General features: G+C 43.3%; 2 protein-coding genes across 2 annotated transcripts; one reads left to right on the forward strand and one right to left on the reverse strand.

Moving 5' to 3' along the window:
- Positions 1-2: 2 nt before the first annotated feature.
- Positions 3-4610, forward strand: plekhj1 (pleckstrin homology domain containing, family J member 1). The gene is made up of 7 exons (XM_023798053.2): positions 3-371; positions 685-883; positions 1226-1293; positions 1416-1482; positions 2033-2123; positions 2207-2270; positions 2364-4610. The coding sequence occupies exons 1-7, from the start codon at positions 240-242 to the stop codon at positions 2445-2447; spliced, it is 705 nt and encodes a 234-aa protein (XP_023653821.1). The 5' UTR covers positions 3-239; the 3' UTR covers positions 2448-4610.
- Positions 4611-6289: 1679 nt separating this feature from the next.
- Positions 6290-9440, reverse strand: tpgs1 (tubulin polyglutamylase complex subunit 1). The gene is made up of 2 exons (XM_023798037.2): positions 8926-9440; positions 6290-7970 (listed from the first exon to the last, which is right to left on the reverse strand). Exons 1-2 carry the CDS (start codon positions 9216-9218, stop codon positions 7424-7426), a joined length of 840 nt encoding a protein of 279 aa, XP_023653805.1. The 5' UTR covers positions 9219-9440; the 3' UTR covers positions 6290-7423.
- Positions 9441-15217: the final 5777 nt, after the last annotated feature.

Below are 15217 nucleotides of genomic sequence, written 5' to 3' on the forward strand. Positions count from 1 at the left end.
TGACAGCATGTATCTGTTGTTTCAGATGATTCTCCGTTAAAGATATATTTTAGCACTGGAAACAAAGTTAAAGCTATGAAATTTTCACCGTATCTACTGTAAAGCCTGCCAAAATATTTGTTTAACTACCTGAAATGTATTTTTACTGTTGTTAGACCGTACGCCACAACTGTTTTATCATTTCTTATGTAGAACTTGTCCTTCACACCTAAAGTCAAGCATAGTAATGCTGAGGGTTGATGTGCATTCTGGCTCGCATAAGGACAGCCAAGACAAACAAGGAGTTCGTGTTCAGTGACAGTGACGCAAGAAACCTATCTGCGGCGGAGTGTTTAGTTTCAGTGGGTGTGGAAAATTACGACCCAGCCGGGGTAAGCCCGTGTAGAGTTAGTGTGAATGGGTGATGCGGGGGTAAGTCACTTAATAGCGGGAGGACAGCGATCAGGGAAGGAGAAATGTGAATGTCATGTAGTAAGATCATAAGGAAATTGAAATCGAAAGACATAGCCAACTGTAACAATTACTAGGATACATAATTAGGTGTATGTGTTGGTGTAATGTATCTCGTATGCATGCAGTTGTTGATGAAAACTGGGCATTTTTTAAGGATTTGAAGTTTGTGCAGCGACTTCGTACAGTCGCAGATTTCTTCACTGGATTACCGCGTCCGATTTTCTGCATCAGCATAAATGTCCCATCGACGAAGCCTGTAGATTTGATGCTAAGGAGAGAGAGCGAAGGCCCGGAGCTTGTGCGCTGCCTGCTGTGGACGCGGCGTATGATTTCGAGATGCGTTTTAACGAGCGAGAGCTGATTTCGTTAAGCCGCCAACCGTCCGACAAAGCGGCGGAGCTGGGAATGAGGGGCCCCAAGAAAGGCGACGGTATGTCCCAGCGCTTCATTCATTTCCTTACTCCTCTCCACTTTTTCTGTAAAATGTTGGTGTCATGTTAGTATTCAAAATCCTATTAAACATCATTAGGATCTAAGCTTCCGATATCGCATATTACTTTATTTGGTTAATAACAAGGTTTTCCCCCTCTATTTGTGTTACAAAAACGGTACTCCCTAAACATGTAAGGGTGCAACTTAGTAAATTTAAAGGTACATAATATATTATAGTGAGTTTAACCTAACATTTCTGCAACAGAAGCATGCAGAGAGATGCATGCAGACGGTTCCCCATCGTGAATTTACTTCCTCTTTTCTTTTTTAATCATTGCAGTTGTGAAGAAGCGGCTGGTTAAGCTAGTTGTAAATTTCCTATTCTATTTTCGCACGGATGAAGAGGAGGTAACTGGCGGGGGGCGCAGTTTATATATATATATATATATTATACGATGGTGACAGTATGCAATATATGTATCTCTGAGGGTGTGCTGGAGGTTAAGGCGCTCTTGCACGTCTCCATGCAGCCTCTGGGAGCCCTGTTGCTGGAGGAGTGCCGCGTCGAGAGGGAGGACAGCCAGGCCTTCTCCATCGGTGGGTGCACGTCCAGCATGTGAAGGAGGTGATCCGTTTACTCGGGCCATTGCTCTGAATGGAAATCATACGTTTGCATTCAGCAGTTATTTATCTGGTCAAGTCTTGACATTGAAGTGAAATGCAGGTATTTTCCTTCTATTTTCGAATTGCATCTCTTGCAGTTTGCATGTTTCATTGTATAAATGAAGTGCTGGTTCCATGGGCGTAAATTATGTGGAGGTTGTAACCCCCCCATAATCAAAACCAGCCAATACAACCCTCTGGACCCCCTTAAATGGGTGGAGACTTGAACCTCCACACCCCCCATGCTCAACCCAAAGTTATACCCTTGGTTGGTTCTAGTGATGTCATTTGGCCTGTTTCGGGGTGTGTGTGTGTGTGTGTGTGTGTGTGTGTTAGTCCCCATAAAATGTTTTCTAGCACCCTTCTCCAAATAAATGTGTATTTATTTGCTTAAGTCATGAATAATTTGCCATTGCACCCCCCCAGTAAAAATTCAGCCCCTCTATCCATTCATCTCTAACTCCGCTCCTGGTTGGTTCTGAAGCTTTCCTAGATGAAGCGGAGAGGAAATACCTGTTTGAGTGCGACTCCCAGGAGCAGTGCCTGGAGTGGATAGACTCCATCGTCAGGGCCAGGTACAAGTCAGCCTTCGGTCATGCTCCCCCCTGAACGAGCAGCCTTTGTCTGGGGGTAATGCTGACGTCTCTGTCCCTTTCAGCTACGAGTTCATGAGGAAGAGCCTCATCTTCTATCGCACGGAGATTCATCGCATGACGGGCAAGGTGGTGTAGCCTTTCGGTCACAGTCACTGATCAACTTAGAACTGAATCCAGCTAATCAGCTTGGACTGAGCCTGCTGTCTCTGTCATTTCCAGGACCCCCTGGAGCAGTATGGGATTTCAGACGAAACTCGATTCCAGATCAGCAGCACTACTCAGCCTGTATCCAAGGAGAGTTAAACACGAGGCTCCCTCTTCCAGTCTAACCCTGCTTTCTTTGTTTTCCTTAATCACACCCACCAGTTGTGGTTTGACAACATAGCCTTAAAACTCAGACACAGGCCAAATTACAAGCTACTGTACTTTTTTTTTCTAATTTCTCTATTAAGTGAACTGAGCGCTGATTAGCACTGTGATGCACATTAATTCAATCAGATACTGTACCAGCCTGCATTCCTCATCTGTCACTTATGTGTGTTTGCACTCGGCTACAGTGTTGACTTTGTATATATATATATATTTTTTTTTTATTATCATTTTCTGTTCTATCTCAGTTCTATTTTATAATCAGAGATGCACTGATCATGAATGGTGCGCTTGGTTGATTTTTTTTTTTAAATATATATATATTATTATTTTTATTTTTTTTACACTAGAGCCTTTAATCTCTCACACCTTTTGGATACAGCAATCCTTTGGCACTCCTGGTCAGGGCATTCTTGCAAAGCATCTCGTGGTGGGATTTTTTTTTTATATACATTCATAAAATTAACAAGTTATGTACGAGGATTTGGAAATAAATCATTTTAATGCAATACGAAGTATACGTTTGATACATCTGTGGTGGACAATTCTTCCGGCTTTTCAGCCAGGCTGGAACGTTGGCAAGCTGGGAAGAGACATCTGTTTGAGGTCCCCAGAGCCAGCCAGTTTTTTCATGTTAGTCCCTAACAATTGAGTCTCTTATTCAGCATAGGAGTCTGGAATGGGTTCAGTTTTGCATTATGGGAAATGAAGTCAGTCTCGGGGTACCATTTGCACCAGATGCACTTTGTGACTCGCAATAATGTATGGTTACTGGGTATGTAATGTTACTGAAGGTAATTTGTGCTGATAATGTAGCTACGTTAACTCCATGCCACTTGGATTACCCAGAGTAATTTACATTTAAACTACTTACCCTTTATCATTATTTACAATTTGTGTTATTTTATTCACAGTTAGGGCTGTATGATGCTATTACTGTTGGGCAGCACCATTGCATGAAGGGTTGTGGGTTCAGATCCCACCTTCCCTCTGTGTCGCGTGGGATTCTTCTGAGTATTCCTCTTTCCTCCAGCGTGCGAGGTGAATTTCTTAGGGTCATCTCCGAATTACCGAATGTGTCTGCAGTCTGTGATGGACTTGGATGCCAGCCCCCATGAGCTTCACCGGAGGATAGAAGATGGATGGATATACTGCTTTTGCAGCATGTGCACTGAACAAGTGTCCTGCTCGGTGCCAAGGGAGCAGGCCGTGGGTAATGAACTCAGGTTCTGAATTGCAGATTAAATGGCTAGATTAACTGTGTACATCTATGGCTATGGAAACAAGCCTAGCTATTAATCTGCTTGGGAAACAAAAAAAAATGAATGTAATACTGACATCTTCTGGTACCGTTATGCATGATGTAGCAGTGATTACCGATGCCGTGCTGGATTTATGGAAATCTCTCTGCGCCTGTGCAGTCAAGCAATCCAGTTTAAACATATGGATGTTAAACTCCACCCTTAACATTCATTCATTCATTCATTTACATTATGAAAAACACTACTGCAAGCCCCAGATAATGTATCAAAATTGTAACAATAATTATCAAGATGTTTTTATGGTGGCAGAAATTAAATGTTTCAGTTCTTTTCTGTCATAACCAAAATTTGGGTAAGAACTGTGGCTTTCTGCAAATAATTGTGCAACTTCCCATATGCAAAATGTGTTGCATCCTGTCTGAATATCTTACATCAGCATCAGTCCCAGTGAAACCATTTGTCCTCATAATGATGCCGTGGCGATGATGGTAACAGCAGTTTGAGTTGTAGTATCATTACCTGTAAACAATATTGCAGTTAAAGACAAGCTAACCATCTGCTGTAGGTTATGCAAGTAAAGAAGTGTGTTTGCTACATGGAAATAGGCTGTAAAACTTTTTTCCATGAGCTGTATTCCTGACCATCAACAAGCATCACACAATCTTTACACTCCTAAGTGTTAATGTGCAGTGTTTACTTGCTGCAGTCCTTATCAGTTATGATGCTTTTCTGTGTCATCACTGTATAATGTTCTCAGACCAAATGCATCGAGAAAACGTCCATGTACATGTCAGAACACTTTAATAAAAAGTTTATTCTGATTTGCACCATGAAAGTATTTGTAGACATACTCTATGTTTGCTCGAAGTGGCTGTATTCTTTTGCATTTATGTCATGTTTTAGGGAATGTTTCAGTTGCAGGACGCACCTGTAAACCCTAAGGTCTATAATTCTTAAAGCCGTAATGATTTAGAAATGTTTTCTTTTCACTTGTGTCATTTTCAAGGAACATCCTGCGACAGCTGATTTTTATCATAGACTGGGCTGTAACACTCCTGAATATGACTGAGGCTGCAGCAATCACTGGTCAGAGGTGGAAAGTTCTGGTGCAGAAAGTACAAATCCAGACCAAGATTTTGTTTCAACCAACCAGCTGAGTACTCTGTGACTGTGAGTCTTTATGCTCAACTGGTTGGTTAAAACAAAATCTTGGTCTGGATTTGTACTTTCTGCACCAGAACTTTCCACCTCTGTCACTGGTCTGCTTTTAAAAATGTCTGTGATTGAGCAGTTAAGCTTGGCAGCACACTTGGATCGGACAGATGTTGACCAAGGTCATTCAGGGATTTGGTTTGATCAGCTACTACGCATGTAACCCCTGAGAGCAGGAAGCTTTCTCAGTTTGAATGCAGCCCTTTTCTTGTGTTGAGGGCATCTCAGCATCCACCACCAGGTCACATGACGAAAGGGCGGCTCCTTGCAATAAATACTGATGTTTCTTTGTAATCACCTCAGCTTCTCTGCTCTAGCTGGTGGTCAGTTACCAGGCCTGCAAGTTGTTGAACCATTTAGCTTAAGCTAAAACAAATGAGTTCAGTTTATTCAGGAGATGAATAAACCAACACAGACTTTCGTGTCAGCAGCCCTTCACATAATTTATCAATGATCTGTTTTTCACCAATGGCTTGTTGTCTTTCGGGTGGAGGACCATTACAGATACACTGCTGGATCTGACCTCGCCCATGCTCTGTCCCAAACCACGGCCCAGATGTCTCAAGGCCTAAAAATCAGGTCTTCTCCGCTTCATCTGTGCAGACTGAACAGGTGAAATTTGTTGGGAATCAGTTTAAAGGAAGTGAAGGAAAGGTTTTTATACGCAACTGAAACTCTACTCACAAACACAGGAGATAGTGACAGCCAGTCCATAAGCAAATAGTGACAGTCAGTCCATTGGCAGATCGTGACAGTCAGTCCATCGGCAGATAGTGACAGTCATTCCATAAGCAAATAGTGACATTCAGTCCATCGGCAGATAGTGACAGTCAGTCCATAAGCAAATAGTGACAGTCAGTCCATCGGCAGAAAGTGACATTCAGTCCATCGGCAGATAGTGACGGTCAGTCCGTAAGAAAAAGTGACATTCAGTCCATCGGCAGATAGTGACATTCAGTCCATCGGCAGAAAGTGACAGTCAGTCCATCGGCAGACGGTGACATTAAGTCCATCGGCAGATAGTGACAGTCAGTCCATCGGCAGAAAGTGAGTCAGTGCATCGGCAGACAGTGACATTAAGTCCATCGGCAGAAAGTCACAGTGAGTACATCGGCAGACAGTGACAATCAGTGCACCGGGAGAGTGAGTCAGTCTATCAGAGTCTGTGCCACTGCAGGCAGCTCAGTCAGCTGAAACAGCTGCATGTACTTCACAGCCACAACATTCCAGTAAAGTTTAACACCTTCCTTTTCACTACATAGATTATGACAAGCTGTACACAGTGAATAACAATAGATAGACTGCATCAGAAATCATAACTTTATACAAACAGCATGTGCAAAGTAGCAGCAGATTTGGGAGAGAGATACTTCATGTTTAACTGAAGCAAACCAGTCATTTATCACTAACAGGGAAGCTCAAATGCAGTTCAGGTCTTTCATCTGCGACTGAAAAGGCTGTCCCCTTCCTAACCTTCCTTACACACTTTAAAGCAGGCCGAAAAGGTTGATGTCAGGCATTTCATGACTATTTTGCAAGTTAAGAACGACTACCATGACAGAATTTTTCTTAAAAAGCATTGCCGGACATCTGTTGTTTAACAAAGTCACATTCATGATTTTAAGGCTCCCCTAAATGTATCCATATGGACAATACTGGGGGATTAAATGTGTAGGGATTAGATTTTGCTCCCTCACCTTGCTAAACATGAAAGTTATACACATACACATATTGCATAAAACTTTCATACTTAACATACTTTACTACCTAAATGTGCTTTTACATAAATGTCAGATCATGATACTATGATGTTCTAATATTATTTACTTATTAAAATAATCTGCTGGGGAAAGGGTTAGCAGGATGTCCATCCATCTACCCTAGAAACACTTTTGAATACAAGCAGCCTGTCGCCTAGCCCAGAAAGCACAGAGATGGAATGACAACAACCTGGAACCGCCAGCGGGTCATGGGTTTGAATCCCCAGCCCTGGAAGTGTGTGCGGATGGCTGCTACCCACAAAGTCTCACCACCCTAATCGCAGTCCTGGAACTCAAAGTATATAATGCAAAACTTCATAAAGAGCGACCCACAGAAGCAGGGTTGCCATCTTTCGTCAGCTGGCTCGAGACCAAACCGCACACACACGCACACATATTTACATGTATGTAACAGGTTTATTATCTTGTAGTCTGTATGGATTGCAAACTACCCCAATGCTCAGGTTCATAATGGAATAATATAAATTTGCTATACGATTTCTTGTGTGAGCGTGAGAGTCTCAAAGTGAGAGTGTCACGCCAGATGCAGGAGTTGGCAACCCCGTGGAAGATTTACACGGCCTCACTGACCGCACCTATTCATTTTTACCCAGTGCCAACGACATTTTGTTGAGCCGTGTTTAATAAGAAGATTCTAAGAAATGGTCAGATTGTTTCAGGACACAGGCTGGATGCGGGCTGTGAACAGAGCTACTGCCTCTTTCTCAAACTCCTCTGGGTCCATGCTGGCGCCGGCCTGGGCCTCGTAGGAACTCTGTGCCGACACCATCGCCTGGGCTAAGGTACAAGGCGCGATTTTGGCACTGGCTTCCAGGTAGCGTGCAGTATCAGCGCACTGCGTAGTGTCCAGTGCGTCCCGCAGGGCACCGAGGGCAGCCTGACAGAGAGCCCGCTGGGCCGGCACCTCGGAACCGCCACAGACTGCCAGGTACAGGGACTGAGATTTACGCACGTAGTCTGCAAACACGGTGCAAATCAGCACGCCCTGCCGGAACAGCTCGAAGGGGACGGCCTCGTGGTCCTGGCACTGGATCCGGCGCAGCAGAGGCGCACTGGTGGAGCTGGAAAGGCCGGCTTCAGTGCAGAGAGAGCGCAGGAGCTCGGTGTAGATGCGGCCCCGCACTCCTCCACCCGGGCAGAGATGTTGTCCTCCGGTCATGAGCAGCTCGTAGGCGACCCGCACGTTGTTGTTAAAAGCAGATCTAAAATGACAGATGCATGAATCAGGCAATTTCCTATAAACAATACACTGGAGACATCAAAGAGAGGGAAGAATTTACGTGCTCAGCAAGCTGATTGTAGGCAAAACTTTTTAAAAATCGCAATAAAATTGAAATGACAACAGTGGTACTACAACCACATTTTCAACTGAAAGTCCACGATGGATGTAAGAAGATAAGAAATTTACAAACGAGAGGAGGCCATTCGGCCCATCAAGCTCGTTTGGGGAGAACTTAACTAATAGGTCAGAGTTGTTAAAATCTTATCTAGCTCTGATTTAAAGGAACCCAGGGTTTTAGCAGGTAGACTATTCCATACTCTAACTACATGCTGTGTAAGGAAATGTTTTCTCAGATTCAATTTAAAATGTTCTCCTGCTAATTTCCAATTATGGCCACGAGTTCTAGTATTTAAACTAATATTGAAGTAGCCATTTGTCTGAACAGCATCCAGACCTGTTAGAATCTTATAGACCTGGATCATGTCCCCCCTTAATCTCCTTTGTGCGAGGCTGAACAGATTCAGCTCAGCTAACCTCTCCTCATAAGACATTCCTCTAAGACCAGGAATCATTCTTGTAGCCCTATGTTGAACCTTTTCCAAGGCAGCAATGTCCTTTTTAAGGTATGGTGACCAAACCTGCACACAATATTCTAGGTGGGGTCTTACCAAGGAATTGTATAATTGTAGCATCACCTCCTTTGACTTAAACTCCACACACCTAGAGAGGTAACCTAACATTCTATTGGCATTTATTGATTGATTGATTGATTGATTGCTTCCCCACACTGGCGACAGTGGGACATAGAAGCATCAACATACACACCGAGGTCTTTCTCATAATCAGCCACCTTTATTTCAGTGGAACCCATAAAATATCTGCACTTTATATTTCTGCTCCCTGCACGTTTATTATAGTTACCCACGGTTCCTTACCTCTGGGAATGATGCGCAAGGTTGAGGTTCCACAGCGCCTGGCTCAGCCGGTCCTGCACCGTCCTGCTCGGCTCTGCGTCGCCGCAGTCCGCAGCCTCGCTTCCCGATGCTAAATTAGCGAAATGATCGGCTAAAAATCCTATCGGATCTTCGGGTCTGGCTTCCACCAGTTTAAGAAGAGACCCCCTGAGCAGCGCAGCCACCCCTAATTGGGACAGAAATTCCTCCTCGCTGTCCGCTTTGGCGATCTTCGGCTCGGCCATTGACACACCTGATCGCCGCTTCTCCGCCATCTTTGGTTCGCTCGCGTTTGCTGCCTGTATCGCAGTTCAACCCGGAAAACCTCCACTTCATTTACCATATATACTTTTACTTAATAAAACTCAAAGAGTGTGCTACGTGGATCAAACGAACGAAGTGTCTATATAAATGTCCATATGTAAATCTGTATACAAGGTAAAAAGAACGGTTGCTAGGGACGCCACTTCTAAAAGATGGTTACTATAGGGACGCCTCTTCTAAAAGGTGAATCATACGTTTAGTAACACAATACACCGCTCAAGATATTTTCCTTTATGTCAACAAAGACATTTCAATGATAATCAAAAATTAGTCTAGTCTGAACTAGAGACGAGATTTATAAAGGTAAACGTTTTAGGAGACACTTTTGATTAATCCAGTAACAAAGTCCCAATCGTCAAGTGAAACATTTTTAACTAGGTAAAGTGATGTTAATAAAGCGTGACTGCTAAATATTTAGAATAAAATATACATTTTCAATGCATGTTAAAATTGCCTCTAAGGTAAAAGAATATTTTCTATTTAATTTAACAGAGAAGTGACAAAAATGGTTGAAAGTGTAAATGAACTGAAATATTCTTGAATTTGTCAGGCAGAATTCAGTTCCAATGATCTTGTAAGCCCACACACCATTATTAACAGTGCAGTGACACCCATTGTCATGCAATGCTGCACCCTTGAAAGTTGTCGTGGCAACACTGGATCACTAGCAACAGCAAGACAGGAAGCTATCTTCATTTTGTGCTCCAGTTGCATGTAATTCTGGGGTGAAAGACCACAGCAAACTCTAAAACAGAGAGAAAGAGACAAAATCATATAGCTTATAAGTTTATATTTTACCATTTTATGCAATGTAATAATTCTGTAGTAATTTGAAGTAAGTAATCTGAACCACCTGTAATCTGAGGAACAAATTGCTACTGTATTTCCACTCCAGGGACTGAGCAATACCTTCAGTCATGTGTCTAATGCCTTAAGGACTCTGTATGGCTTTTTGCTACCAGTCATGCAGGAGGTGAAAACTGACTACTTCCTTCTGCTCAAGATACTATGTTTGTTGGCTGGGGGCAGGTCTGTTGCTAGGATCTTAATACATGTGGGGTTTATCTCTGGTTCTTTAACTGAGAGCTTGGTTGTTAAAACATCTGAGCTAAAAAAAAAACATTTGGGGCTTTAGCTCCAGTTGCCCCTGCCTTGTGACACTTCTGACTGGGCTTACATTTTTACAGGTGTTTTTTTTAACTACCTCTATTGGGTTAGACAAGCCTTAGTGTTAGATAAATTGCACAATGACTCCACAAAAGCGAATGGCTCACTGGAGGAGCTTTTCAATGCAGGACGCTGCTGGAAGAAGATATTAGCCACTGGGCTCCCTTCAGGCACCAGTGGGGCTTCGCTCATGTAGCTGAGCACTGAAAGCACACTGTGGAAGGTCTGGAATGAGCCGTTGCTGTCGGCACAGAAGGCGATTCTCTGACAGCTCAGTCAGGGCGACCAGATCCAGGATGATTGGCCAACGGGGAGTCCTGGAAATAAGGACAAAGTGTCCTTCAATACATACACGCCATCCTGCATCATTTAGGACAGTGTTTCTCAAATCAGTCCTCAGGGAGCCCTAGATGGTCAATGTTTTTGTTCCCTCCCCAACTCCCAGGGAATTGGGAGGGAGCAAAGATCTAGACCGTCGAAGTTGAATATAAACACATTGTGTCCAGAACATCATTCCGATGTACCATGAGCGTAAATTATGGTGGGATGTGACTCTCCCCCCCCCCCTCCAATAATCAAAACCAGTCAATCCAACCACCTGGACCCCCTTAAATGGGTGGAGACCTCAACCCCCCCAATGTTCACCCTAATGTTATACCTTTGGATGTACCTCGCATGATGTACCTTCCATCATGATCTCTGAGGTATGTTCATACACTGGCCATTTTGTTGTGGCCCACAAAGAGCACATATTTGATCACGACCTGGGACAAACAGATAAATAACCTCTCCATCAACATCTGTGCACCATGATTTGCTGGGTGTCCACAAACTCAGGCAACCACAGTGCTTAAGAGACTAAGGCATGCCCATTAAGAAATGCACGCTCTTGAGCTGATAAGAACTCATACAAGCAAAATCAGCAGGTAGGGTTTAGTTAAGGATCCAGACCGACGGGTGTTCAAATACTACACCAGGGAGGCTAATCTTATCCACAATGGGAAGGTGTGTATGCGGGTTTTCACTGCAACTCCCTAATGAGATTACTAATTAGAGGACTGATTGGCTGAAGAGTCCTCACACCTGGGTTTGAACAGCTGACCTACAGGTTATCCCAAAAACCTGCATACACACTGGCCCTTTGCGGATAACATTGGCCACCCCTGGCCTACACTCAGAAAAAAAGGTAAACATTTGTACCTTTGCTTGTCACTGGGGCTGTACCCTTGTAATTGTACCTTTTAAGGTACTCCGAAGAACATCCCAAAGGTACAAACAGCATTAATGTACCATCTGAGGTACATTTTTGAAAAGCACGGTCTTGGGGAGAAGCAAGTGTGAAAATACAGCCCCCACCTGATCGGGCACCTCCTTACCTTGATGCCGACACTAACCAGGAGGTCCACAAACACAGAGTTGATCACGGTCTGGCCCAGATTTTGAAATCGCCACCGACAATAAAGACGCCCATCTGCAGGGTCATATCCACGGCCCCGGGTACGAAGGCGTTCTGGGGGGAGCCGCTGATGTAGGCACAGCCCCCCTGGATGCTGGCCGCCGCAAAGAGTGTGTGGGGGGGGACACCTTGGCCCCCGCCTGCAGGAGCGATTGAGGTGCAAAACAAGGTGAGCTCATTGCCCGGGGAAACAATACTCACATAACACTGGATGGCAACTCATTTATTTAAGCCATTTGTAGTATTAATATGCATGATGGTTCCTGTATTGAGTGATTATTTTTACTACATTGTATGTTTTAAGTGACAGAAAAGATAAATCATGTATATCCTCCTGAGATCCAGGAGAAAAAAATGGTTTCCATTTTTCCCCCACGTAATTTAATTGTTGGAATGGTATAAAGCCCCCCCCCCCCCCCACCCAGAGCCCAATCTTCCTCTACAAGGAACAACAGGACTTAACAGAGCGGCATGTGCAGTATGGAGGATATGAGCAAGAGCAAAATGTCCTCTACAGAGGGCAAAAATACACTTGCTGGATCTCTGCCGTATATTACAAAAAGCAAGAGCACAGTCTGGAATCTCCACAACCCGATTTATGTCTTTTTGTTTGTTCTGTTTTTGCCGTCTCTCTCCCCAGTTCCGTCAGCATGCTTCGGGTGACACCGTACTGGGTGTTTAAATGGGCTTTTTTTGAATTTCACAAATCAGGCAATCTAGCTGACATACCAGAAAACATAAAATATACAGATGGATCCAGTAAAATAACTGATGAATTAAGTTTTCTAGCATTTTTATATTTAGTCGTCCCTCAGTTCCAGCCCCAACCCCAATACCAAAATCCACAGATACTCAAGTCCCTTATACACAATGGCGTAGTATTTGCCTATAACCTATGCATATCCTCCCATATACTTTAAATCATCTCTAGGTGACTTATAACTGTGTTATTTTAAATAATCTCTAGGTGACTTATAACTGTGTATATGCCATGTAAAAAGCTGTTGTGCCGCATTATTTAGGAAATAATGATAAGAAATGAAAAGTCTAGCTACATCAACAACAATGTAACATTGTCTTTCTTTCAGCACTCAGACTGCAGAGGCTCTGGAATACTTACACATTACTTCACCTGCATGGATTCAGTGTGGGTGGTCCGCAGACAGCATATTCACGTTTTGCTTTTTGGAACTTTCTGGAATATTTTTTTTTTTCCACGGATGCAGGACCTGAGGATAAGGATGGTTGACTGTGTTGCACTTAATCTCTGCCCACTGAATGACAAGTATATAACATCTCTGACTACCAATGCAAGGTTTTAAGTGGCGTGTGTGTAACGCTTCACCACAGCTAACTTGCTCTTGTTTCGGTCAGTCATTGAAGGATTACCATAGCTAGTTTGTTTTTTAGCATCTGTATCAGCTGTATGTCACTTTAGCCAAAAACATCTACCAGATAAATAAATGTAAATGCCTCACTGTCTCACCAAAACTACCATAACAAAATTACTGCACTAAAACCACAAAAATGTAGCAAAATTAATCGTGAAATTAATCGTAGATCCGCTACTGCTTCTCACTGAAGCAACTGTATTACTTAATTTGAAGGTAAACCAGCTTTCTTATGAAGAAGTACGTCAGTCCATTACATTACCACTTACTGCATGATCATTATCTTCTGTAATTAACACAGGGATCTACATCAGTAAAAGGAAGTCTAGTTTTCTGATTCACCCCTCCTACAATCAGCTTGAGGCATGCAAAACTCGGGGTTTTGTGGGCGCAAAGACCGCATCAGAGGGGAAATACCTGTATGGGATCTAGCAGGTTGGTGGCAGTATCACCGAGACCGGGCACCATGTGTGACTATTCTGCCAAGGCCAGGGTGTGAACTGATCTTCCGATCACAGACAGAGACTGAGTCTGCTGTGCCACTCACTGCCCCCAATTAATGACCCTATTGATGCCTGACCGCCAACAATGGAAGTTAATGTGTCCGACCACAAAGACGGTCTGTGTTGCGCATTCTGACCGGCTCCGCCTTGCTCAGCTCTCTGGCCCTGGTTGGCAGCAATGAACTCGGGAGCGTAGATGGGGAACCGCGGCCGGAGCTGCTTCTGCAGGGCCAGAAACAGCCATATCTGGGGGGGGGGGGGGCATCCCAGCCTCATCCCTCACCAGGAGAAGTGTGGCATGGAACAAGGGATGATATTTATTTTCATTACAATTTCACCCAATTACACAGGAATATAGTTAATATATAAGGCATCTAATTACTCCATAGCTATGCACTAGTAAGCCAGTGTTTTTCTAACCCACCAATCCCCTTCAAAAACTACAATAAACATAAATTTGGGATGGCAAGATTCGCTGATTCGTACTGATACGGTGGCAGAAAAGCTCAGCATGCGACTGGCCTGATTAAAAAACTGTGCACCTGATTCGGGATGAACTCGGGATGCAGTAATAAATGCAGTTATTACTATATAATTATTAGTAGAGGCACTTAAGTTAATTTATTATAATGCTGTCAGCTGAAGAAGAACCAAAGAAATAAAATCAAACTATCTGTACCATATTAAATTCCATAGCATCATATTGATTTGCATAGCATGGTTTCACGTTGAATCAAATTGTGTTGACTCAGATTGTGTTGAGTCACATCGCAATAGGGGTAAATCATATCATATCGCATTAGTAGTTGCATCATATGTATCTTTAATGCATCGGATCATTGCCAGTGCATCGAGATGCGTATTGCATCAGCCTCAGTGATGGAGATGCGCATCATTAATATAAATATAGATGTAGAGTCACTTTGCATTGCACAAAGGAAACCATGTTTGCGTTACAGAATCAAAAGGAAGACCTTGGTAAAGCAGCCCCCCCCCCCCCCCCCCTCAAAGATGATGTTGTCCGGGTGCGTATTTGGCAGCAGGCTGCAAAAAAGTGCACATTCACACTTCCTGTGGGACCTGATCCCAGACACACAGTGGAGGCTTGGAGCAAAGAGCCAAAGTAGTTGGTTTTCTATATAAATAAAATAACAGCAATAATAAATAAGAGCTAGTAATAAAAGAGCATTGAAAGAGTATTCAAGAGTATTTAAGAGTATGCCTTGAGAGTGAGGTTTACCTTCAAACCCGTTTAGGTTCTCCAAAACAGGCCCAACTTATTTGTCAGGACGTCAAATTTTATCTTTTGTCAATCCAAAATTTATAATAAATATACACTGACCAGGGTTTTAAAGTAAATTGCCGAAATTATACATTAGTTCTAAATATAACGAAAGTACATATTGTTATACACGGTGCATGACACCGTGCAA

Source organism: Paramormyrops kingsleyae, chromosome 21, assembly GCF_048594095.1.
Source record: "Paramormyrops kingsleyae isolate MSU_618 chromosome 21, PKINGS_0.4, whole genome shotgun sequence".
Classification (NCBI taxonomy): domain Eukaryota; kingdom Metazoa; phylum Chordata; class Actinopteri; order Osteoglossiformes; family Mormyridae; genus Paramormyrops; species Paramormyrops kingsleyae.

Coding starts and splice junctions, on each gene's coding strand:
- plekhj1 (XM_023798053.2), top strand. CDS start 240: ATGTGCATTCTGGCTCGCATAAGGACAGCCAAGACAAACAAGGAGTTC. Junction 1,294..1,415: donor TTCGCACGGATGAAGAGGAG/GTAACTGGCGGG, acceptor GTCTCCATGCAG/CCTCTGGGAGCCCTGTTGCT. Junction 2,124..2,206: donor GACTCCATCGTCAGGGCCAG/GTACAAGTCAGC, acceptor TGTCCCTTTCAG/CTACGAGTTCATGAGGAAGA.
- tpgs1 (XM_023798037.2), bottom strand. CDS start 9,218: ATGGCGGAGAAGCGGCGATCAGGTGTGTCAATGGCCGAGCCGAAGATC. Junction 7,971..8,925: donor CTTGCGCATCATTCCCAGAG/GTAAGGAACCGT, acceptor CTGTCATTTTAG/ATCTGCTTTTAACAACAACG.